Source organism: Mytilus edulis, chromosome 7 (genome assembly GCF_963676685.1).
Source record: "Mytilus edulis chromosome 7, xbMytEdul2.2, whole genome shotgun sequence".
In the NCBI taxonomy this organism is placed as follows: Eukaryota; Metazoa; Mollusca; class Bivalvia; order Mytilida; family Mytilidae; genus Mytilus; species Mytilus edulis.
In genome coordinates, this window is record NC_092350.1 from 14284777 (window position 1) to 14311553 (window position 26777).

At 31.1% G+C, this 26777-nt stretch overlaps 1 protein-coding gene across 1 annotated transcript; it reads left to right on the forward strand.

Moving 5' to 3' along the window:
* Positions 1 to 595: 595 nt before the first annotated feature.
* LOC139482781 (uncharacterized) lies at positions 596 to 26506 on the forward strand. The gene is made up of 6 exons (XM_071266842.1): positions 596 to 871; positions 12646 to 12727; positions 18854 to 18875; positions 23947 to 24009; positions 24650 to 24781; positions 26358 to 26506. The coding sequence occupies exons 2-6, from the start codon at positions 12662 to 12664 to the stop codon at positions 26405 to 26407; spliced, it is 333 nt and encodes a 110-aa protein (XP_071122943.1). The 5' UTR covers positions 596 to 871; positions 12646 to 12661; the 3' UTR covers positions 26408 to 26506.
* Positions 26507 to 26777: the final 271 nt, after the last annotated feature.

The window sequence follows — 26777 nt, forward strand, 5'->3', positions numbered from 1 at the left end:
GATTGTTTGGGTTTGTTACTCCACAATGAGTCAGAATAGATTTTGTTGGCCAATTAACACTTGCAAAAGATACCAAAAACTTTGACATTCAATTTAATTTGATACCTTCAATAGAATGTAATTGAATTTGCACAAACAATTACACACATATTTGCTGTTTTCTAAATTTGGTATCATATATAGTACCTACTGACTTTTCCCTTTTGCGTAAAACAATTTCAGAAATAGTTCATTTTTATTGCAAACACGATTCGTGAAGTTTGGTCATATATTCTTGAAAGACGTTAAAATAGAATTGTTTTCTTTTGTACTTAAATTGAATAACATTGAAAGGTGGTAATATTCTATTGACCAGTGACAATGACAGGATCGCTGATAAAGACTATTTTCTGCTCTTTGTTATACATTGTCTAATTGAATTTACAGTAAGTAGCTAAAAGGAGCAAAAAGATGAAACACATACAAATTTAGAAACTATCCTCTTAGAATAGTTATTGTAATAAAGTCAGTTCCTGTCTTATAAAATTTCGCATTAGTTATCTTAAAAGAAAACAATGAATGAAAAAAGTGAAACCTTGATAATTCCATTTATGGACGTATTGTACTATGGTTAATAGATGTCGAATAGCAATCTATGGATATCAAATCTTTAATCGAATCCAATCAATGATATTACAAAGGAAAGAATAAAAAGACCAGTACCATCCATTACGCCTTCAGTCAGGATTTATGCAAATGACAGTTTATTTATTAAAAGAAAATGGGGGAATTATAAGAGACAGTCAGATATTGGAATTCTCCTCAAACACAGCATTACAATAAATGGTCATTAATCCATTATCGCTACTAGAATATACTTTACAGTAGACAGGTAAGGCTTATATTTACTATGATAAAATAATAAATGAAAAAAATATAAATACATTTATTTACATTGAAATTAATTTATAGAATAGTTATACTTTTGATATTTTAATTAACTACTGAATATTTCTTTTTTTTACTACATTTTTGAAAGCCCCTTGATATCAAATATGTTAATATCAAAATGAGGCTATCATAACTTTGACTTCTCGGTTTAAAAAAAAATATACTATTTCATTGCTATTTTTTTTCAATTGGTTTAAAAGATGATGCTATCTTTTATCTCTAATGTTGAAATATTGTTTCAGATGCTTGAACGTCATAAAACTTACGTTCAGCGTTATGAGCTAATAATTATTACAAAGAAATAAGTTTTGTAGTTTACTTCAAAACAATTCTTTTTAGATGAATACACTGATTTTTAAGTTTATGTTTGTATGTTGTTTTGCTTGTGATATGTATTTTTTTTAAATACCAGATATCAGATCCCTTGTTTAGACTTTTATCATAAAACTGAGTTACTTAATATTTTCTGAAACTCAGTTTGCATTTACTTTCAAAATTGGTCATTGCAAAACATATGTCATTCATGCATTGTTAAAGATGTGACTTTGAAATCTCCTCCAACGTAAAAGCCGAAAATGTAAATGTGGGTTAGACTTATTTCTTTAGTAGAACGTTGCGATCTTCGAGCGTATATAGGATTTTTTTCTTGAATGCATTTCTGAAATATATCTTCTGTAATTTAACAAACTGAGGTTGATGGGATAATTTTGAGAGCAAAAACTAAGTTTTTCAAAAAGAATACATATAAGACTGTCGTTTATATATCAACAATTACACTTAATATAAAATTGGTGGATCCAGAACTATGTTTTCGGTAACCTTTAATTAGAAATGTTCAAAGCAAAATTAAAAACTGTAAATGTAAATGTAAGTGAAAAACTATGAGGTCATTTTGTTGAGTGACCAAAGGGGTCATATTAATTTAACAATAATTACTTACCTTTTGTTGAAACAATTGAGAACAGTTTGATGAAAATCAGGTCGAAGCGAATAACCAACAAATATGCTACTGATCTAAGAATGTCCTAGAAGACTAACCGTCCTTTGTTTTTTTATGTTGTGTTTTGTATTATTAATATCTTTTTTATATAAGTGGGATCGACATTTTTGTATGTTTCGTTTGTACAATATTCGTTAACCACCAACTGAAATACACACGAAAACAATGTAATTGTGCAGCTAAATTTTTCAATAAGATTTCTCATTTTTTGCTTTGACCTACTATGAAAAGAAAATAAACAAATTCCGATTTTGGTTAACACATGCTTTTGTCATTTATAATTTTGTAGTCTACAATACTACGTATATACCTCCATATACAAACAAACTCGAAGATATATGAACTTTAACCATATGTAAACCATCAACAATTTGACAACCATTCAAATATAATTCTAGAAAGTCACATGTCTGAAATGTAACATTTTCTTAGTCAATACTTATTTGTGTACAACTAGAAAATTTATATTATTGGACATAAACTGATAATTTTCCAGGTTTTGAAATATTTCCGTCCAATTTTAACATGTTTAACAATCGTAATCAGAAATTATTTTACTACACAAATGATAAAAGAAAAAACGACATTGCAATAGGGCCATACTACTATTAGTAGACCTGTAAATTATGTCAAAGTATTGTTTAATTGACGATGAAAACAAAGCAAGAAAGTCACACCACGTGTAGAAATATACAAGTTTAAAGAAAATCCAATTTACCAAACTAGAATTATTTCGTGACAGCGTGGTCAAACCGCAACAGGTATATTGGTAATAATACTCAATCAGTTACCTTTAACTTGTTTGTCAACGCCTATCGATAACAGTGGTTTTACACTCACACAGAAGCCTTCCATTGGGGATATAGAAAAAAAGGGTAAAGAGTAAAGAAAAACAAGCAGTTTAAGTTTTAAACATTTAAAACAACACACAAGGTTTAGTCCACTGCTAGTTAATCGTATTATATGATTTCGGCGTTTAGAACCTTTGGCGACCTCAATATTTAGAAGTTTATAACACGTACAAATTGACAAGTGGGCGTTACAGATGAACGACCACCTAATCTGACCCCGTCGATTCATAACCTCAGCGCGCCAAAAAATGGTCTCGTCCACGCTGTTATGAAAATTATTCTATTATACATATTTTACAATTCTTTGTTCAGAAATGACGTGACACCTTGATTGAAAAAAAGGAATTTACGTCAGAGAGCAATGTCACCACTTTTATTTCTTCACTACAAATTAGTTATTTTAAAAGCTTTGATAAAGGCTCACAGAAATTGTATCTTCAGACAGCATTCGTAAATGAAATCAATGTGTGCATTGTAAATGTATAAAAGACATGTTCTGAAGACGGCATTATTTATAAAACAATTACTGTCATACAAAGAAATTTATTAGTTGTATGAGTGCTCCACGAAACTCCTTTCTAAATTTATAACACCTATTTTATCAGCAATCAAAGCCAGGCCTCGGCGATATATTGAAACTACCTACGCTATGGGTGGTTAGGGTCAGGTGCGTATACTTTATAATTCTGAAGATCATATAGAGTACATACGATATAAGTCACATTCACCACGCAATAGTTTTAAAACATTTGCCTTTTCTAGCCTTAATACAAGTTTCTCCCATTTCAAACTCATAATAGTAGACACATTATGATAATTGGTTCCGCTTCGTTTCGTTAAGAATGATAAAAGTAGCATCAAGTATCTTCTCTTAAGGGGGAATAAATCTTGTCATGTGATAATACACCCTCTGATTCAAACGAAACATTATCTGAAACTGATATTATCAAGTTGCGTGAATTCTTGATCGACAACCTGTTTACGCTCTTTCAAAGGTCGTGTTTTTCAACAAACAATATTAATACTATATAGAACCAACTGTGCGTTCGCAGATGACGAAGCATATTGCAATTTTCGTAACTACAATCACACCCTCTCTTTTTCAAAAGTAACATACCATATATAATTTTCACAGGGGTTGTATGTATATATGAGAAACTTTACGGGTGCCACAGTTTGGGGAGCAGGATTTGATTATAATTCCAGAGATCTGAGATCTTGCGCAAAAATTCGTTTTGCTGAGTCTTTAATGTTCTATTTTTCTGTGTGTAATTGTTGTGGATTTGTTTTTTTTTTTTTTTTGTCGTTTCTCTTTTTTTGTCTAGCCTTTATATTTTGTTAATGATTTTCAGAGTTTTAATATTAAGTCTGGGTTACAATTATAACTATATAAGGATTGTGACGTTTTTTTAGCGTAGATATTTTTTTTTTCTGAAACGAATTTCTTCAATATATCTTCTGTAATTCGTAAAAGGATAATATTGAGTTTAAATATTTAGTTCATTATAAAGAATGTGAATATGCTTGTCGTTTATATGTAAACAATAAACCAGGTTGAAATTTTGTATTTGCGCCAGACGCGCGTTTCGTCTACAAGAGACCCTTCAGTGACGCTCGAATCAAATTGCCCTATATATAAATTTGATGGGTCAGGGACTATGTTTTGGATAAACATTTATACGGAATCCCCAGTTCAAAATTTAAAAGCCGACGATCTATAAGTACTCGCGAAATTATGCAGTCAGCAATATGAATGACCTAATGGGTCATATTAGTTTATCAATAATTTCTAATCGTTTAATGAAACATTTAAGACAATTTTCTAAAAATTCAAGCTCCGAGCAAACCACCATCAAATAGGCTATTGATAAGACGATTTCCTTTGTGGGCTATCATTAATTCAGCAGCGGTATCTTCCCATTGTAAAACAATTTTTGATTTGGTGAGTCTTAAGCGTTGTTATGAACCTATCTTTATTAAGAACGCTGAAAACGGAACAAAAGTTTATAAATAGTTTTTTCTACAAACTGAACCATTTAAATTATACCATCGGTGGCTTACAGCTCAAAATGGAAGCACTGCCAAAACACTAGTCTGGATCAAACTGTAATGCTATGGTGTAGTGGTTAGTGTATCGGACTACTAACACAAAGGTCCTTTTTCGATTTAAGTTTCGGAATGAAAACTTCGGGGACTGAATTTTCGGCTCTCCTTTGAAACCATTTGCGAGTATGGTCATGAGGAAACGACGATAGTCCGTCGGAAGGGAACGATAAATGACTGACCCGTGTTAAGAGAGAGCCATATCTCTTTCACGTAAAAGACACCCTAGTAGATTTCGAAAACGAGTAGGCTAATTCCGCACTCGTACCGCAAAGTGGAAAGGGATTAATATAAAAACTTGTTTCCCAATCCACTATAAAGAAATATGTTTAGACTAAACTAAACTGTAATGCTCACAACGAAACAGAGCAAAAAAAAAATGTACAAATACTTAAGGAGCCAACTGCACGCCCAAAAGAGATGATAAAAAGAATATCCTAAAACAATCTATCACCAACAATGATCAACTTGATGAATTTTACCTGTGGGATACATAAAAGATATTCGTAATAGTTTTTAATCTTTTCAATGAAATCATTGTTTTGCACAAGAGGGCGATATAGCTTTTGATTGTGCTTCAAAAGGGTTGTCGGTTAGTGAAAGGGTAAAACTATTAATAAAATTGAGAATGGAAATGGGGAATGTGCCAAAGAGACAACAACCCGATCATAGAAAAAACAGCAGCAGAAGGTCACCAACAGGTCTTCAATGTAGCGAGAAGTTCCCGCACCCGGAGGCGTCCTTCAGCTGGCCCCTAAACAAATATATTCTAGTTCAGTGATAATGAACGCCATACTAATTTCCAAATTGTACACAAGAAACTAAAATTAAAATAATACAAGACTAACAAAGGCCACAGGCTCCTGACTTTGGACAACCGCAAAAATGCGGCGGGGTTAAACATGTTTGTGAGATCTCAACCCTCCCCCTATACTTCTAGCCAATGTAGAAAAGTAAACGCATAACAATACGCACATTAAAATTCAGTTCAAGAGAAGTCCGAGTCTGATGTCAGAAGATGTAACCAAAGAAAATAAACAAAATGACAATAATACATAAATAACAACAGACTACTAGCAGTTAACTGACATGCCAGCTCCAGACTTCAATTAAACTGACTGAAAGATTATGATTTCATTATATGAACATCAGGCACGATCCTTCCCTTTAGGGGTTTAGTATCATACCATCATAACATGATGTCCTTATACCGATGATAAAATTTAGTAAATGTTTTGACTAGTTTGTGATATCGAAAACCCTGGTGTAATAATTTTTCAGTAATACATAAATTTCTCTCGTTAAAATCTAAAACATTATTACATACATGAGCGAATCGTACAAGTTGAGATATATAAACACCGTAAAATGGTGACAAGGGAACGTCACCATCTAAAAATGGATAATTAACGATAGGAAATGAAAAATCATCTCTTTTATCATAAATTTTAGTATTCAGTTTTCCGTTAGTGATATAGATATCAAAATCGAGGAAAGGGCAGTAGTCATTGTTAGTATTAGCTTTATTTAAAATAAGTTCAACTGGATAAATTTCTTTAATATACATACTGAAGTCGTCATTATTGAGAGCCAAAATATCATCCAAATATCTAAAAGTATTATTAAATTTGTTTATCACATGTTGTTTCGATGGGTCTTTGCTTATTTTTGTCATAAATTGTAACTCATAGCAATACAAAAACAGGTCCGCAATAAGTGGTGCACAGTTAGTCCCCATTTAAAATTCCGATAATCTGACGATATACGGAATCCCCAAAGCGAACACAAATGTTATCTAGTAAAAATTCAAGGGTATATATAGTATCAAAGCTTGTCCAATTGACATAGTTTTTTTGTTTATTGCTTCAAAAAAAATGACCTAAAAGAGTTTGAACATATATATTCACATTCTGACTTTTTAAATGCCCATTTAATTAGGTGTGTGAATTTTTTCTTGTTGAGAATGTGAGGCAATGTGGTATACAGGGTAGAAAAATCAAAACTTTGAACAGATTCAAAATCACCAATATAAGCATGCAATTTATCAAGTACTTCCAAAGAGTTACATGGAAAAAGAAATGAATAGTATACCTTTGTTTTTACATCGGATCTATTAAATTAAAGTTTTTAGTTTAAAAAAAAAAACACGTGCGAACCCAAATCTGGTTAATTTTTATATACGGACAGGCTAAGACTGAAACAAACAACTTGCTCTACTATCATGTTTCCTATTTTCTTATATTTGAATATTCTAGGGTGAAAGCAGACTTGGAACAGAACCGAAGTGGGAATGTTGAAGTCATAGTGTAGCTAAAACTTCCGTTTTGTATGCAGAGTTTTGTACTTGTTTGGCTTAATAACTATTCTAATCTGAACGTCACTGATGATGTAGACGAAACTCGCGTCTGGCGTATTAAATTATAATCCTGGTTCCTTTGATAACTGTTGTATCATGGTTTTTTTTATATATATAGTTGTGGCAAAAATGTTGCTGATTTCGTCGGTATAATTTTCAGTAACCACCAATTGAAATAATCCTGAATACGATGTAATTGTGTACCTATTATTTGTCATTTTGTATAATACCTAATACGTAGATGCCTACATATACACACACATTTCACAATATTATGGACTTACATCATATATAAACCATGAACAATCGAACTTTCATTCAAATATAAATTCTCGAAAAGTCACGTTTCTGAACATCTAATATTTTCTTTGTCAACTCTAATTTGTACCTAGACATTAATTGAACATATCTGATTGTGAAAAAGTTATTGTACCATCATTATCTTCCACGCATAGTATAAAGGAAAGAACTTCATTGCACGAGAGCCATATCATAGTAATTAGTGCTGTGTATTTTTCAGAGTACTGTTTTTTAATAGGCGATGACAACAACGTAATAAAGTTACACCACATGCAAAAACATATATGTTTAGTTAAAAGTCAATTTACCCAACTATTAAAATTGTTTTACAATTCATTGTTCAGAAATAACGTGACACCTTGATTGCAAATAAGGAATTTACTTCAAAGTGCAATGTCGCCACGTATATTTGTTATTTACGTTAAAAGGTTGGAAACAGGAGTGTTCACTTTATCAAGCACACAGAAATGGTATCTTAGATAACAACAATGTGTGCATTGTAAATATATAGCAGACAAGTTCTTAAGAAGGGATGATTCACAAACCCAATTTGTAAAACAATTGCTGTCATTCAAAGCAATTCATAAGTTGTATAAGTGCTTCATGAAACCTCTTTCTAAACCATTAACAGCAATATGTTAAGCAATCAAAGCCCAATTACTAACTTCTGTAGGGCCTCTTGGATCAGGTGTGAATACCTAACAATTCTAACGATCTTTACCACGGATGTTTAACATTTATGAGCAACGCCATGGTTGTATCAGGTTAATGGAACAAGATCTGCTTACTCGCCCAGAGCACCCGAGATCACACCGGCTTATTATAGGGTTTTAATTACTGACTAAGAATTGTTTTCTGTTTTTATTTTTTTGTGTGCATATAGGTATATAAATGAGTATTCACTAATTGGGTATGGAAACAAATAATCACCACCTTTGTTGTTTGCCATTTGCCATATTTATGCTTTTATCTGGTGATAAAAAGGATACCGACACGTGATTTGTATTCCTATGAAGACTACACTTACTCATTTTAGTTATCAGGATTATACTTTCGTCTAATAACGACACGTAAATTGACCCTCTAATATAAGCAGATGGAAGGTAATTTCAAACCATGTATCAAAATGTTGTGTCAACTCTTGCTTTGGATATATACGCCTGGAAAAAAGTATTGTAACACTTCCATTGAAAACAATGTAAAATGACATGATTGTAGAATGTGTATAATTTGGGTTTTACCAAATACTTTAATGCGTTTATGGTTTATGCCTGGGGAAGACAAAACGGGTTTCGAATGCTTTTGAGCAGAACATTAACTGTAAATTCCTTAGTTCACTTCTCTGATCAGGATATTTGACTTGTTACGGAGTAGCTATTCGTAAACTTTAGCACGAAACATGAATTGAAAGTCACCTTAACTATAACATAAATTAATAAGGACCGCTTTTCATTTCAGATGTCATGTTAATATTTACAACATAATGGAGGCAACCTATCCTATCCATACTTTTAATAGCCTTTTCCTGACTGCGATATTCTCATTTTTTTCTTAATGAGTGTACATTTCTCAGTTTGGAGTGTCGTCTCAGATTTTACGTACTAAAATAATATCATTGAAACATCATAACAGCAGGAATTTGAACATTGGTCAATCACACAATGGTTTTCCCTCGAACCGATTAAGAAATATCCAATTTTGTGGACTGGTTTTCGTCTGTTGTTCGTTTGCCATCAAATTGAGGTTTTGATTACTCGATTGCTATTTAGCGCGTTTCGTTTTAAATAATTTTAGGAATTAACAAAGGTTACCAACCTCTAAACATACCGAAACACTAGACAGGTATTTCATGAAAAGTGAACATTAATAGGTTACTTCAAACAGAATACTAATCATCACTATCATTGCATAATAATACGAAATAACACGAAATAACGAAAAAAGAAACCGTAAAAATAAAATGTAATTACAAAGTGTATCAGAATTGACTGCAATTGAAAATTAAATGATGTCAAAAGAAGCCGATAGATACTAGTCATACAATAAAAAATATAGAGGCTTCATACATCCTGATATCGAATTACTTAAAATTAATTACACTGAAATTTTATTTAACTATTTATATTAATTAGGCACTACTTATAACCATTCAACACACCCACTCGCAATTCTGTAACTAAAATTGCCAATTGGCATTTCAAAGGCACACATGATAATTTAATTTTTTTATTATATATTTTTAGAATCAGAGCAATATTAAAAGACAAAGTAAGAACTTAATTCACTGTAATCTTGATTAAAAATTTACTTTTTAACGTAAGAATTAATGGGAAAAATATTAATAGTCCTACTACATGTTTACTTTTATGTCATTTTGTTCTTGATCTTCTTACATTTTTTGCGATATAGCATGGAGGTCAGCCTTACCGTTGTATGTTTGTATTTTTCATTTTTAGCCATGGCGTTGTCAGTGTATTTTCGATTTATTAGTTTGACTGTCCCTCTGGTATCTTTCGTCCCTCTTTATTGTTTTGTGGTATAAAAATTTCCTATTCCCCCCTTTAGTTTATTTAACACTTAAATAATGCTAGTAATGGTAGGAAGTCGAGCATAACACCAGTATTGTATCTTATTTTGTGTTATTGTACAACTATTATTTTTCATTTATTCCAAATAAACTCACAAAAATGTAAAGGTTTCTAAAGATGTTTTCTAAAACAAAAAGAATTTACGGTTTCGATTAAAATTCATGTGCAGCAGCAATGGGCATAATTGTGTCTAGGAGAAAACCATTTTGGTTGATTATTGACCACTGATATTTACTCAATACAAAAGTGAACAAAGTCAAAGTTTTACATGGTACCATTATCAAAATTTGATTTTCGATTATAAAATGAGACTTGGCATACACATTCGTATGATAAACGGTGATTCTGTTACCAAATAGTTCTTGCTTTTCAACTGTTTTGTATTGAGGAGTTTAAATGCCTCATTGAATTCACAATGCATAAACTACTAACATTTCCCAAAAGCCGCATGAAAATCGTGTTCATTTACCAATTAAAAAAAGTCATTTTGCTTTTGAAATGACTGAATTCAGTGTCAAATAGTGTAAAAACTCATTGCAATTCACAGAAATAGTAATCTCTAAAAATTTGAAAACTTTAAATAAAAACAAACCAAAACAAGTGGGAAATTATGAATATGATACTGACACAACAAAAATAAAAGTGACAAAATTCTGTTCAGAGTAAATTAAAGATATATATTTCGAATGTTATGTGTCTATAGCTCCTGTTAATCAGCAGATGACTTTCGAATGGCATCTTTTATACCTGACATAAAAAGTGAAGGACCACTTCAAACCCAGGACCACTTCACTTTTGGAATATTTTTTATATATTTTCTTTAAGAAGAAAATACTAAGCCTAGACACGCGACACCTTGCATATATAGCAAAATTAAACAATTCGGAGGAATAGAAGCCACTATATCTAAATTAAATATTAGAAAACCCAGACGATGTGTATGTGGAGTTTCAATAGTATTGAGTCTATGAAATAAGAATGAAAGGGATATACAAATGACAACTCGTAGGATGCACAGTTCAATTTACAAATATTTTCGGAAAAAGATCAATTAAATTATACGATAGATGTATTTGAAATATGTAGTACTCTAGTGACTATTCATTCAATTATTTGCATTCATTGTTTCACATTGTTTGAACATATTGAATTAATGTCCATGATATTTTATTAATTGCGTGGGAACTTGTTGGATGCTGGCAAACATTTGTGTTTTTGGAAATTAAACAGTCGTTTTCTGACAAACTTAAGTTGATTATAGCTTAAATTGAAACAGATGGTTCACAGATAGCAACATAAACAGGCAGCAAATTGTGAAATATCAATCAATGCTTTCATCGTATTGTAAATGCATTTTTAAAAAGTGTGTTCAAGAGAAATCACGCTTCCTGGTTCATTTTACTTATTTATCAAAAAGTTAAATAGCAAAAAAACTAAACTCCAAGGAATTTTCAAACGTAAATACTTTATCAAATAGCAAAATAATTTAAAAGCTTACACCCATCAAACGAATGGTCATATCACGGCCTTTTATAGCTGAATATGCGGTATGGGCTTTGCTCATTGTTAAAGGCCGTACGATGACCTATAGTTGTTAATGTCTGTGTCATGTTGGTCTCTTGTGGACAGTTGTCTCATTGGCAATCATACCACATATTCTTTTTTATACTTATATTGTGTTGTTCGATTTTGATGTTTCGAACCTGTATGAGCAAAATTGTAATGTACTTCGTATCATTATACTATCAAAGTATCAGACTAAAACGATATAATATATTCACAGTTCATACCGCTAACACCAAATTAATGTACTGGTTCAATTTGTTCATGCATTGCTTATGCGTCAATGTTAATTTTTGTTTGTGTGTTTATTGAAAAAAAAATCCCTTTTTAAGGTTTCTAAAAAGACAAAATCAGCTTTTATTATTAAACCAAAGGTCCTAGACCCATAGGGTCTTCATCAATGACGTTAGGGACCAATGACTTTAGTAAAAGTCACAAGATCAAATGTTAAGGTCATGTACCAGATGTCAATGAACGTAATTTATGTATAACTCAAATATTGTGAAGTCAAGGATTTCGTTACCACATATGAATTAAAACCTTATTTAACAGATGCGGAGATGTATCTAAGACCTTAATCTGTTATTGTAGAGTTTCTATCAAAAACACCATCACAAAACGGGAAAAGATCAAAAGACAAACATCAGTATACAAAAAAAACATACAAACATGTAGGAAACTAAAAACTGACTAATACAAACCCAATTCGAAACTTGGGATAATCTTAGGTGCTTCAGTAGTTTAAGCGGATTCTGCTTCATATGCTGTGCATCCATCTTTTTGCTTGTGTAACATCCGGTTATACGTCTGATTTGTATGATAGTATGTCGCTCTTCTTACTGCTAATGCTCCTTCTATAACTCAACAATTCAGTTTTAGTCTTCATCATGGAAGAAGTAGTAATCATATGGAGTTCAATGAGATTTATTTAAAAGACACCTTTTTTTATTCCAGCTACACGAATCTCAGGATGTATAGTGCCTATATAATGGTAGTGGGTGTAGTGGTCATATGTTGTGTAGCACAAGATAACCAGGTGAGTTAAAACTAATATCAATTTACGACATATTATATAGTTGATTAAGAGAGGTAGTAGACGAATTTGCATTTCTTGTTAATTATAGAAACATTCCATTACTATTAACAATGTCATACATCACAAACCAAAATTACAAATGTAATGTTCTTGCATTCATTTGTACGGTCGCTCTCTCATGAAGTGTTATCGTTTAAGTGTTATATTTAATATCGCCATACAAGCGCGAGGTTTGGCTAGCCACAAAACCAGGTTCAACACACCATTGGTTTTTAAAATGTCCTATACCAAGTCAGGAAAATGGTAGTTGTTATCTGATAGTTCTTTTTTGTGCGTGTTTCTATTGTCGTTGTTTTTGGTTGCACTTCAGTGTTTCTGTGGTTTCGATGTTTTTCTCTTATAATTGATGTGTTTACCTCTGTTTAAGTTTGTAACCGGGAACTGTTTTCTCTCAATCGATTTATGACTTTTGAACTCTTTGTGTACTGTAACAGTTATAATTTGAGGAAGATATGATTTACCTTATATCGTTTTATAAAACGTTCGTCTCATCTTATTTCAAATAGCAAATATTTCTTTTAAACAACATAATGATGGTCTTTTTGTTTTATCAACGTCATATGTTTATTCTGTAATCAGTACTAGCATAAGTCAAACAGTGTTTCTGGCTGTGAGATGAATGTAGAAATGAAACTCTTAAAGTCCTGGTTTTACCACTGGTGTGTATAATCTGCCCATTTCCGTAATGACTTATTAGAGCAGTTTGATATGTTATTAAATTGTCATGTATACACAAAATGTGATATATGTTGTTTCTTCTTTCCCAAACTGTTCCTATCGTGTTGTATTGATATTTATAAAACATTGAACTTGATTTAATGTTACAGGCGAACGCAAAATATCACTTGTGTTTAATATTTCACAATGAAAAGGGACCAACATGAACGAAGCAGGATAAATAAAAAAGCATATTAAAGAAAGAATTAAATTAATGTGAAGTGAACTGCGAGTCACAATCTTTTATCTTACATAATCTTATGAGTAGCCTCTCCAAATAAAGCAAAGTTGTTTTAAATATATGAAGTTATAGCGTAATTGTATGAGTTATCCTTCCAAAATGAGCAAAGTTTGTTCTAATGAAGCAAACGTATTGGTGTTTTTAAAGGGAATTAACAATAAGATATACAACATTATGAGTTACAATTTATGACTAAAATTAGCAAATTAAAGACCCATCAAAACAACATTTGATACAAAAATTTAACAATACTTTTAGATATTTGGATGATATATTGGCTCTAAATAATGACGACTTCAGTATGTATACTAAAGAAATTTATCCTGTAGAACTTACTTTAAATAAAGCTAATGATAACAATGACCACTGCCCTTTCCTCGATCTTGATATCTATATCATAAACGGGAAGCTTAATACAAAAATTTATGATAAAAGAGATGACTTTTCATTTCCTATTGTTAATTATCCATTTTTAGATGGTGACGTTCCCTTGTCACCATCTTATGGTGTTTATATATCTCAACTTGTACGATTCGCTCGTGTATGTAACAATGTATTAGATTTTAGCGAGAGAAATTTATGTATTACTGAAAAATTATTACACCAGGGTTTTCGATATCACAAACTGGTCAAAACATTTACTAAATTTTATCACCGGTATAAGGAAATAATTCGTAAATATAACTCAACATGCAGACATCTTATACGTTCAGGTATTTCACATCCAAAATTTTATGGAAATATTCTTTATAAAGCACAAAAATGTCAGTATTCTCCTCAGAAACTAACAAAACCTTTAAATAGACTTATTAAAAGGGGATATAGTTACGATACTGTTGTCAGGTCATTAAAGATTGCATATTTTGGATTTAACATTGATTCACATTTATTTCTAAAAAAACAGTTGTTGGCATGACACGGGTTATGTTCTTCTCATATATTTTATGATAGTATGATACTAAACCCCTAACGGGAGGGATTGTACCTGATATTCATATGATGAAGACATAATCTTTCAATCAGTTTAATTGAGGTCTGGAGCTGGCATGTCAGTTAACTGCTAGTAGTCTGTTGTTATTTATGTATTATTGTCATTTTATTTATTTTCTTTTGTTACATCTTTTGACATCAGACTCGGACTTCTCTTGAACTGAATTTTAATGTGCGTATTGTTATTCTTTTACTTTTCTACATTGGCTAGAGGTATAGGGGGAGGGTTGAGATCTCATAAACATGTTTAACCCAGCCGCAATTTTGCGCCTGTCCCAAGTCAGGAGCCTCTGGCCTTTGTTAGTCTTGTATGATTTTAAATTTTAGTTTCTTGTGTATAATTCGGAGTTTAGTATGACGTCCATTATCACTGTACTATTATGCATATTTTAGGGGCCAGCTGAAGGACACCTACGGGTGCGGGAATTCTCGCTACATTGAAGACCCATTGGTTGCCTTCGGCTGTTGTTTGCTCTATGGTCGGGTGGTTGTCGCTTTGACATATTCACCATTTCCTTTCTCAATTTTAACATATATTAATTTCCCCATCGAAAGAATGGCGCATTTTCTTAATTTATTTTTTAAAAATCCTAGAAGATCATTTGAGTTCTGTGATGACGTCGTGATCCACCAGTTACGTAAACTGAAAAACATGAAAATTAGCAAAGAAATACATGCTTGTTATAGGAAAATTTAAACATTGGCGTATAATCTCATGTGCAAACCATACCGCATCTCCTTATTATTAATTAATTCAATGCATGTAAGTACCGATGCTGTACTCACTAGATTTGTACCCCTGGAGACTGAAAATTAACCAGCAAATGGTAATACAATGATATCGAGACGAAACGAAACGATAATAATATCGTTTCGGAAAGGTATATTAACCTTTGAGTGTTTTTGTCATATCTTATAAATTTAAAGATTAACACTATACAAGTAAAAATATAATACTACTTTTCTATTCTATACCGTTAATAATATACCCATCAAAAAAGGCCATCATAGATACCATAATTGGAATTTTGTTTTTGCGCCAGACGAGCGTTTCGTCTACAAAAGACTCACCAATGAAAATCGAATCATAATTTAGTGAAACAATTCTTTTTTGTATCTATATATCTTGAAATTTTATACAGTTATTTTTCTTAGAATAATAACAGGGCATTGCTATTTTTGTCTTTAATTATCCCAACAGTTCACTAATATATAAAACTTCAGCCACTTCGCTGTTACTGTTCATGTCATTTCCTTAAACGTGTGAATACAATAATGAGATATCGATGCGACTAACACGTGTTAATAAAATGACCTTCGTTTGGATTTCATTGATATTACTTGCTTAAACGATAATTACCAGTGCCTGTGTTCACTTTTAAGACTGGCAATTTCCGTTTTGAACAGTTACAATGAGCTTACTCTTTTAACTCAAGATATAAAATGTCGGTTGTTTCAAAGCTACTAGCATGATACAAGCAATTAACTTCTTTAAAATGAGTAAAATCCTTATAACTACATACAATAGTTCTTTGTATCATTTAAAACTTAAAATAAAATAAAAGAATCCAACATAAAGCTACAAGGCAAATGTTCAAAAAAGACTTTGATTCCACAAAGAACACTTAATATTTAATTACTTCAGGTTAGAAATTTAAACCACATACGAGACGGGCACACTACTACGACACCACAAATGAGATCCTTTGCACTTTTCAGATTATTTGTTAATTCAAAGTATATTTATCGGTTCGTACATATCATATACATGCTTATAGAATATTCCAAAATTAAATTCATCGTCGAAGAATTCTCATCCTTGAAACGGGACTTCGGGCTAGTTTATTTTTTTAATTTCACGAATCACGCAAACAACCACTCTTAACCAAAGGACGTGTGGTATAATTTGTAATAGATACTTCGTCCGCCACCAGATACACTAAATGTTTTCTTATAAAACAGAGACACACATAAGGTAAAACGTCCATACAGCTATCACAAAAGCTTGGTTATACATACATTGTATCGTCGATTATTCAGATACGTTATATAAGTAACGTAGAAGAAAATAGCTTGACGAGATATAATAGATGAGATAACATAAAATATTTATTCAGATAACTTGTGTTTATCTCAATATTTATGGAGGGCTGGTACATTTTTAGTCTTAGATAGTATTAACACTCCAGAAGCAAGTACTCCGGTATTGCCATGAAAATGTGTTATATTTAATTTTGAAATTTGCTGGTATAAAAATTAAAAAAAAAGTATTTCTGATTTCTTGACCAACTTTAGTTTTTGGTACTTTTTGGTTGATCTTTCGGTATTGCATACCCTTTTACATTTTATACTTTAGACTGCATTTGGCTTTTCTGTATTGATAAATATATTTCGATCAAAACGTAAGCCATATTGAATTGTTCTCAGTAATGCACTAGAAACATTATAAATCGACATGAATTGAACTTTGTTATTAATAGTACCAAGGATTATTCCTTGACGCAACTTTGTTGTTAAAGATTTCAATTATTTTCTTTGATAAAAGAAATCATATACGATAATAGGGTTCTATAAATGTATGCCATTAGCTCATATCTTTGAGATGACATTTAAATAATCTTTCAATTCATATTATTATGTAAAAGTGCTATTTACTTCCTTAAAGTCTGCCTTAAATGGTAATTTGATTATACATTTATACCATTTGTCAGGCGAAATGTATCTATAAAACGGAAAGGTACAATATATTAGAAACTTCATTACATTATATCAAAGCTTATATTAACAATAATTCTTATTTTATGGTTAGACATGACTTTACATACTTGCGTATGAAGGCTTATTGATTCACTATACGCTTGGATTTTTACTTTCAGTATACGTAAATGTAAACATTCTTTAGGGCAGTCTTGTCTTTTTGCTTTAAATGAATGTTTGTTTAAGACAGATCAATGCAATTAAAGATTTGACTCATTTACATCTTACCTAGACAGTCTGTCAAAAGATTAAAATGCCGATACGATTGAGTTTTTAACTTTATAAAATTTATGTATATAAAAGTTCAAAAAGAGAGGACAAAAATATCAGAATAAAAAACAAAAACCTAACTTTCAAGCTATTATTGGTTGTATTTGAAGATTTTAACCAAACAGATAAAGACTGTTTACGGGAGTTGGAACCTAAGTTTCTTGATAGTTTCTTAATTTATCAACAAAACATTTAAAACAGCTTTGTTGTTAATCATATAAGTGCCAAAGCATCATTGGCTGAGCTTATCATTACATGTTTATGATTTCTATTGAGACAACTATGCACCCATGGTCAATAGACGTAAGCAATTATAGATAAAGGCAACAGTAGTTTACCGCTATTCAAAAGTTATAAATCGATTGCCAGAAACCGAATCCGGGTTACAAACTAAAACCAAGTGTATCACCCATAAGAGGAAAAGAACAAAAAACAAACGACAATGCAACATACATTGAAACAAACATTATATATCAACTGCCATATTCCTGTCTAGGTACAGGACATTTTAAGAAAAAAATGGTGGGTTGAACCGGGTTTTGTGGCGAACCAAACCTCGCTTTATTGCAATGTTAAATATACATGTGCCTCTAAAATACCAACATGACGGGAATACAGAAAATATACTTACAATTACACTTAGGACAGAGAAATATACACATAAATAATATAATAGTACATTTCGACATATTAACCACAGAATAACAACGAATAACTAAAACTTATGTTGGACATTACACAAAAACAGCTTAATAGAATTACGAATTGTGTGTCTGCCACACGAATGCATCACCGTTCGGCATTCAATAATTAGTAAAATTCATACATTAGTGTAATGAATAAAAGGCATAGAAATGACAAAATGTAAATCAATTTAAACGAAAAAAAAAACCCAAAGTCATACAATGTACACAACATATGAATATCGCGACTAATGACAATCACAGAATTATAGACTCCTGACTTGGGACGGTAATAGTGTAAACAACCGATGTAAAATCTCCTGTTAAAAGTCACATCAAGTGTTCATCTTAAAATCCAAATGTATTATCAAAGTTTATAAAATGTTCTCTTATTACATTTTTTTTCAGAAATCTACAAATAAAATTCAAGGTAAGTGTTTTGATAAATCTGTTCGAAAGTGTCAGACTTCTAGTTTATCTATTTATCTATGCATTTCAATCTGTGTTATTTAGAATACCGTCACAAAACACCAGACAGTGCATCGTATCTTTAAAACGTGCTTCAGGGAGAAAAAGAGAGAGAGAGCGAAAGACAGAGAGACGAAGCGAGACAGACAGACAGACAGACAAGCAGACAGACAGACAAGCAAACAGACAGACAGACAAGCAAACAGACAGACAGACAAGCAGACAAACAGACGGAGAGTCTTATAAAGCGTATGAACATCTGTGTTTTATAAAAATTGACATTATTCATTGGAAGACGTTTGTAAATTAATGCAAAACTGTAGATAAAAATAAAAATTTAAAAAAGACAAACCAAGAGCTCAAACACATCTAAAGAATGGGAAACAAATATAATTTTCCTGACTTGGTGAAAGCATTTCCTTATGTAGAAAATGGTGGATTAAATCCGGTTTTATAGCTAGCTAAACTTCTCACGTGTATGACAGTAGCATAGAATTTTATTTTGTTGACAACCATGTATGAGAAAAACAAACAAACATGATATGCTAAAACGTCGAAAACAGCTTTCAAATTGTAATATAATCGTAATCACGGTAAATCAACATATAGCTTAACATATCGGGGCCTTTTATAGATGACTATGACTATGCAGTATGGGCATTGCTCATTGTTGAAGGCTGTACGGTGACCTATAGTTGTTAATGTCTGTGTCATTTTGGTCTCTTGTGGACAGTTGTCTCATTGGCAATCATACCAAATCTTTTTTTTTTTAAGTTATAGTTGTCTTTGGGAAAAATTTTCCTGCTTCCCCTTGCTTCTGAGAACGGTATCATTAATTCTTAAACAAGGTACAAGAATACAATGGGTCATTATCACCTATTAGTGAGTACTACAAAGACATAAATCAAATCATATTATCCATCATTGAAACAATAGAATGCTTTTAACGAAGTCCCATTTCCCTAATTGTTTAATAGAGTATTTATGTCAAACGAAAGTTTAAGGTCGATATTTTAACATCTGTAAGATCTTGTCTGCCTTCTTTATTATAAAGTTATTGTTTTCTTTCCCTATCGTTGTCCATCACGAACAAGATAATGAAAAAACAAGCTATAGATATTATATGTTTACTACTATACTGTTGTTCCATTTAATGTATCTGAGAAATTATAACTAGTGGACTCATTGGCCTTCTTCCGCATCTTCTATTTATATAGTTCTTCACATCATGTCAATTATATACTCATTTTTGAATGCACAAATACATTAAGATGGAAAGATAGGTCAGTAGTACACATTGTATTCTAAGCTTCAAAAGTACTCTTGATAAAGGCCTCATTTCAAATTTCAAACCTTCGCAGTATTATCGATGAGTATTTCAAATAATTGCAAATACATGTTGTTGATTACTTGATTTATTTTGAACTTTTAGTCTTATGTGCGAAACAACTGTGCTTTGTGTGAAATACATACATATGTCAGCTAACATTACACAATGAATTAAAACTTATATCAAAGAAAAATAAATGATAAACATGTCTGAATGAATGTTTTCCTATGGTACGCAAATATCCGAAATAATATTACATTTTGGCTCTTAAAGAATTTAATTGCCAATACTTTCACAAATGTCAATTCCTTCGTGATAAACGCAGCCATGCATAACGATGATCAGTTCTTACTTCACATGTAGCCTTAAAGATTCAACACCGTACGTGATATTTATAATATTGTATTATCAGTACTAACATAAATTAGATTTAAAAGTATAAAAACAAAACTAAATATGTATTGTTGTACATCTATGAAAACATTTGAAATTATGTACTTGTTTAACTTATATTTTGTGTTAGTTATTTCAATTTAATGCTTTTTGCCTTTATTATGAGTCAACTAGGCATATATTCCCAACTGATGTTTATATGTTATGATCTTAATCCATTGTCCGAGGTGAGTTGGATGGATGTTCACTTAAACATGTGTAACACCGAAACATGTCTCAAGGCAATTTAGAAGATACTATACGATAGGGATTTTGGTTGTTGTTGAAGGCCGTATGGCGTAGTATAGTAGTTGCCTTAGTCCTTTCCAGCTGTTGGGTACTTCTCATTGGCAATCAAACCTCATTTCTTTATTTCATTTTAATATTACCGTTACCCTCTAAAAAGTAAAATCACAAAAATACGAAACTCTGAGGAAAATTCAAACAGGAAAATCCCTAATCAAATTGAAAAAATAAAAAGCTCAAACACATTTAAAGAGTGGGCATCAGCTGTCATTTTCCAGACTTGGTACATGGATTTTCTTAAGTAGAAAATGGTGGATTTTATAGATAGCTAAACCTCCAATATGTATGACACTCACATAAAATTATATTATATTGACAACGGTGTGCGAACAAAACTAACAGACATAATAGGTGAAAATGTCAAACATAGGGTACATCATTGTGTTATTATCTTTTAAAATCAATATCAAGCAAACAAACATATAAACACACATTAATCATGGCCCAATAACACAACGACGGGATAAATAAGTACAGATCCACGTCGTAAGAAATATTTATCAACAAGGTCTTAGCACCTTCAGCTGAACTTTTATAGAAAAAGACGAGACGTTATTTGACCTACCCCTGGTTCATCAACTTTCTGTTTAGACCCTGATGACGCTTTGACAAAGTATAAGTAGTTGCTAGACAAGACAAGACAAGACAAGACAAGACAAGACAAGACAATTTTATTCTTTAAAACCACTGTATACACATTGGTACAAAGAATGAAATAATAATACATAGTATACAAAATAAATTTTGCACATGACAAGATAGGAATGTTACAATTACTATTTATATAAATATATATACAAGAAGTTATTAAAATAGAAGAAAAACAAATAGACAAAGGCTAACCAGGAAAACCTACTACTGAATTTATAACCTTTATACATTTGCATATATTTTTTTAACTTAATTCTATGTTTTGTTTGTATTAATTTTAAAAATTTGATTAAATTTACTCCGTTACAATAACAATTATCCAAAAACAGTTTTCTTGAGTCGTCTAGGGATCTACATTTCAAAAGAAAAGTGAAATTCATCACCTAATTCTTGACATTGACATAAATTACAATTTTTTCTCATTTCTCTATCTAAAACTATCCATCTTCCAGTTTCAATTGGTAATCTATAATTACCAGTTCTATATCTACAAAATATAACCCTATCTCTATCTGGTAATATATCTAAATATTTTTCGAATTCAAAATTATCCTTATATAATCTATATGATAAACCTTTTGACGAATTACATATATCAGAACGCCAGTTTTGTTGAAATTGATCAAATAACTTCTGTTTTAAACTATTACTCTGCCTTTTTGTGCTGAAGCCAGTTTGTGCTTACCAGATAACCACATGTATCAAGCATATTTTTTATAAACATAACCCATTCAGACTTACAATTATTCTGTGAATATTTTAAAAACATAAACATGATAAAGTTAAATAAAATGTTTGACAACTTATTTTCTTTGCCGTGGACAATTCTACACCAATAATTTGCCATACGCAGTTTAACAAAAGCAACCATGGGATACACACCAAGATCACCATATACCATAAAGTTTGGAGTTGCTGCATGCCCTTGAATATTATTTTTTTTGTAGTTTTTTTTATATTTTTGTTCAATCATTAATGCTATGACAACTCTAATTACCATAAATTGTGACAAACAATGAAATGACAGATTCTTTATACAATTTATATAAAAAAATGCCCAATTCAGAAGACAGTCAAATTTATTTCTCGATATTTAATAGCTTACAATAAAAAAGCAAATTAAAGATAAGACTACTCCTGTTACCACAAATATAAAGTATGACAAAACAATTGGGTACATAGCTAGGAAAATTCTTTCCTAATCCCAGTAATCACTAAAATGACATGATCACTAATATTACTAAAGTGAAAATTTATAAAAATTGTTTTCCAATTCGTAGAAAAATCTGTTAACCAGCCAACTACTATCATATTTAATAGATTGATAAAAGTCTCTGGAAGACGTTTTTAAGTATCAGACTTTGAAAATCTTTAGATTTATATTAAAAACGATGATCATAAAAAAGAAAGAAAAAACCAATCAACGTATAAAGCGCAAGAATATCAACAGAATGCATATATATGTTCCTGCCAAGGTAGCATGTATGTATCACTTGTGTTAAGCTTCAGACATGTTATCAATAAGTGTACCCACCATAATCATTGATAATTGTAATCCTTCCAAAATACATATATGGTCGCAGTTAAATGATATTGTTTTTTTGTTAGTTTTTTTTTTATAAACATACATGTTACAGGTAATATATGAATCAAAGTGTAATTCATATCACCAAATGCAATAATAATATAAAATTGTATTCCATGCTCTTGTTTTTGCTTGTTTCTTTATAATGATGTAATTATAAATTAATTATTGCTTTCTTGTTCAAGAAATAGTTTTGAATCTGTTACATTGTCTTTTTTATGTTTAAAGTAAGAAACTTGGACAGTGTTTAAGATATTCTTGCTGTTTGTAGAAATGTGGAGATATTTAATAGTCTGCAGATTTTGTCTGACTGTCTATTGTAGAAGTATGTAGAACGCAAGAGGTTTTTTCACCATTTGTTTGCGCTTTAATTAACGTTTGCCAACATCATCTTTGATCTATACGTCAAATGAATAGAGTCGTACAATTCAAAATGTGATTGCTGAAATTAGGATTCATAGATATCTTGTTCTATGCATTTGAGGAAAATCAGTGATTAGGTGTGACAAAACTTCAGTTTTGGATATGTATATACTACTTGGAGCTTAATCTTAATTCAAAAAAGTGTTATTTCTTATTTGTAAATTCTTTTGTTGACTAAACAAATGTTTTTGACAACCTGAAATGTTTTAAACATAAAACTAAGAAACCCTCACCAAAACCCGTTTTATATAATACTAACGTTATATTTTATTTGTATTGTTATTTAATTGAGATTAATGTTTTCAGGTGACGAAAGCCATATTCATCGATTGATCAAAAGAGGAAGTTCAAGCTTTTTGAATACATATGGTATGATATTTAGAAAAAAAATCACGTAGCAATTTTATTGAGACAAAACTTATCCTTATTCCTCTGAATAAATAAAATTCATGTACATGATTTCTAAATTCATTTATAACATAGGAAGTTCACGTGATGCCTCTAAATTTTACTACATTCATTTCGTATTTCAATCAAAGTTTGTAGTTCCCAAAAATCGCTAAATTAAACAATGATTTATTTTTCAAATTGTAAAAAGAGATTTGGTGTTTGCTTAAATAAGCTTGTTTACTTCTGAGCCTTGTGCATATTTATTTTGAACATCTGAAAATGGAATATTTGTTGATATACTGTTTTCAGCATTTATGGAAAATTCACTCTGTAAATTACCAAATTATACATTGCCATTTAGTTAATTGTCGTTCTGTAACCTCATTGTGCAATATTGTCTCACGTAGTTCCCGAATTTACAACATGAATGAGATAAAATAAAGTGTTGCTCTAAAGCTGAATCAATGACCGATAAAAACTTAAAGTGAAACATATATTCCCTTACGAGATCTGAAGAACACAGGCGGATTGGGTGGTGCTTTATCTTAAAAACATTGAAAGGTAAAGATAAGAATTCATTAGGTAATGATGATAATTAGACCTATGATATATTTCACAGGTCGAGTACCATGGAAAAGAACAAAGATAGACAATCATATCAACAATATTCCAGACTATCAACCTGAAGCTAATGAGAAAGACGTCGGAAGTGGTATCATGGACGAATTTATGCTTTTTCTAGCATTAAAAGGTAAACCACAACACTTACAGATAAACAATAATAAAAAACATAGAACTTCTTAAATGATAGCGCACAACTTGAATTTTTGGTCCTCAATGCTCTTTAACGTTGTACTTGTTAGGCTTTATAGCTATTTTGATCTGAGCGTCACTGCTGAGTCTTATGTAGACGAAACGCGCGTCTGGCGTTTTGAATTATAATCCTGGTACCTTTGATAATTTTTAACGCATAATTTCAATTATCATATACTTATACTCAATAACCTATGGGTTTTATTGTATGATAATAACATTAAATTAACATAAACTCCATATTTTTCGAATTGGTGCTAAGCGGGTTGATATGAAAAGTTTATCACATGTTTCGACTGTTGTCACATGCCTTTCCGTAACGTTATCGCATGGCATTCCGGTGATACTCGTCAAATTCCAGAAACTACACCTCAAAGCTACGCTTTCAGTGAAAAACATAAGAAAATAGTGTACAAAACAATTATTTGGATGCTGAAAAGTATATTGTGTAAAAAAATAAAAAAATAAAAAAATAAAAAAAAATATTAAATCAATGCATTTTTTACTGTATAAAAAGTTTCAAACATAATTTAGAAAGTTACTTTTAAAAAGTTGACTTTTCCAAACAGTGTTCATAATGTATATTTTGTAGAATTATTTGTTTTTCGATTCGTCCATAAATTTTTCTTTTCTGTTGAGGCATGTGACGAGAAAGATTTCATATCGAATGTAATAAATCTGAGGTCCGACGTCCGTGAACTTTTCAATCCTTGAACTTCTATTTTTGAACCACGTAAAAGGATCAATATATGAATCTGTTATTTTTCTCCTTTGGTGAAGCATAGGATAAAAATATCATAACATGTCATTTTTCATATCTCATGTATTATCAGCCCTCTGTTAATATCAGCCCTCGTGCCATGCAGCTCTTGGGCTGATATTGAACATAGGGCTGGTAATGCATGCGGTATGAAAAATGCCATGATAATGCATGCGGTATTAAAAATGCCATGTTATATTCTGATATTACTGCATATGAGTGCTCAAACTTTAATTCAAAAGTCGAATAAATTTAGATAAGAGAGATGTGGCATTTTTCCAATTTCAGAGAAAAGATCCAAACAGTCAACCAAATAATAAGGAAAAAAAGCAATACATGTTACTTGTACTTAGGCAATATATCGACGTTCGTTTTACGGATGTTTCAACAAAGCGTTCCTAAAACATAAGTTTTACTACACATAGAAAATACGGATACATTCACCGGTTTTAGCAAAATATAGATTTGCATATTTGTTTCGTTAGATCTAGGTTATATTTCCTACTTTTTTAAAAAAAATAATGAAGAGCAGCAAAAGTTGTTTTTGCCATATACCAATTTGATTTCATACATTTCACTTTGGCAAAAAAAACAAACACCAAAAAACAAATAATGCCTTTCACTTTATACCCACTTCATTATTATGTCTGGCCATCCTTCATTTTTTCAAGTATCTCACGTCCGTCCTTATCTAACAAGATGTTTAATTGTATTCCCTTATCTAAAACTATATATTATGAGTTTCTTTTTTCAGAAACTGGAATGTTAGATTTATGTATGAATACAGCTAACAGTATTTTTTGAAGTGATATACAGACGCTGTTAAATATAGAATTATACTGTAGATATATATATTATACTGCATCCATTGTACTACTATATTCAATAAAGTTTCACATTGTCTGTAGTATTTCCGTCATCATGCAGTAGAAATGTTTTGAACGTGTATGTTTGTATGAATATAATCTTGTTCTCTTTCTTCCAAAAAGTTGAAAAAAGTTAAATCACAAAATTAACGATCCCGCGAAAATTCAAAACGGAGAGTTTCCGGCAAAATAAAAAGCTAAAAACATCAAACGAATGAATAACAACTGTCATATTACTGACTTGGACAGGTACTTTCTTGTGTTTCTAAACCTCTCAATAAATATATTCAACAAAGTTACAAAACATG

Coding starts and splice junctions, on each gene's coding strand:
- LOC139482781 (XM_071266842.1), top strand. CDS start 12,662: ATGTATAGTGCCTATATAATGGTAGTGGGTGTAGTGGTCATATGTTGT. Junction 12,728..18,853: donor GTGTAGCACAAGATAACCAG/GTGAGTTAAAAC, acceptor ATTTTTTTTCAG/AAATCTACAAATAAAATTCA. Junction 24,782..26,357: donor GCTTTTTCTAGCATTAAAAG/GTAAACCACAAC, acceptor TTCTTTTTTCAG/AAACTGGAATGTTAGATTTA.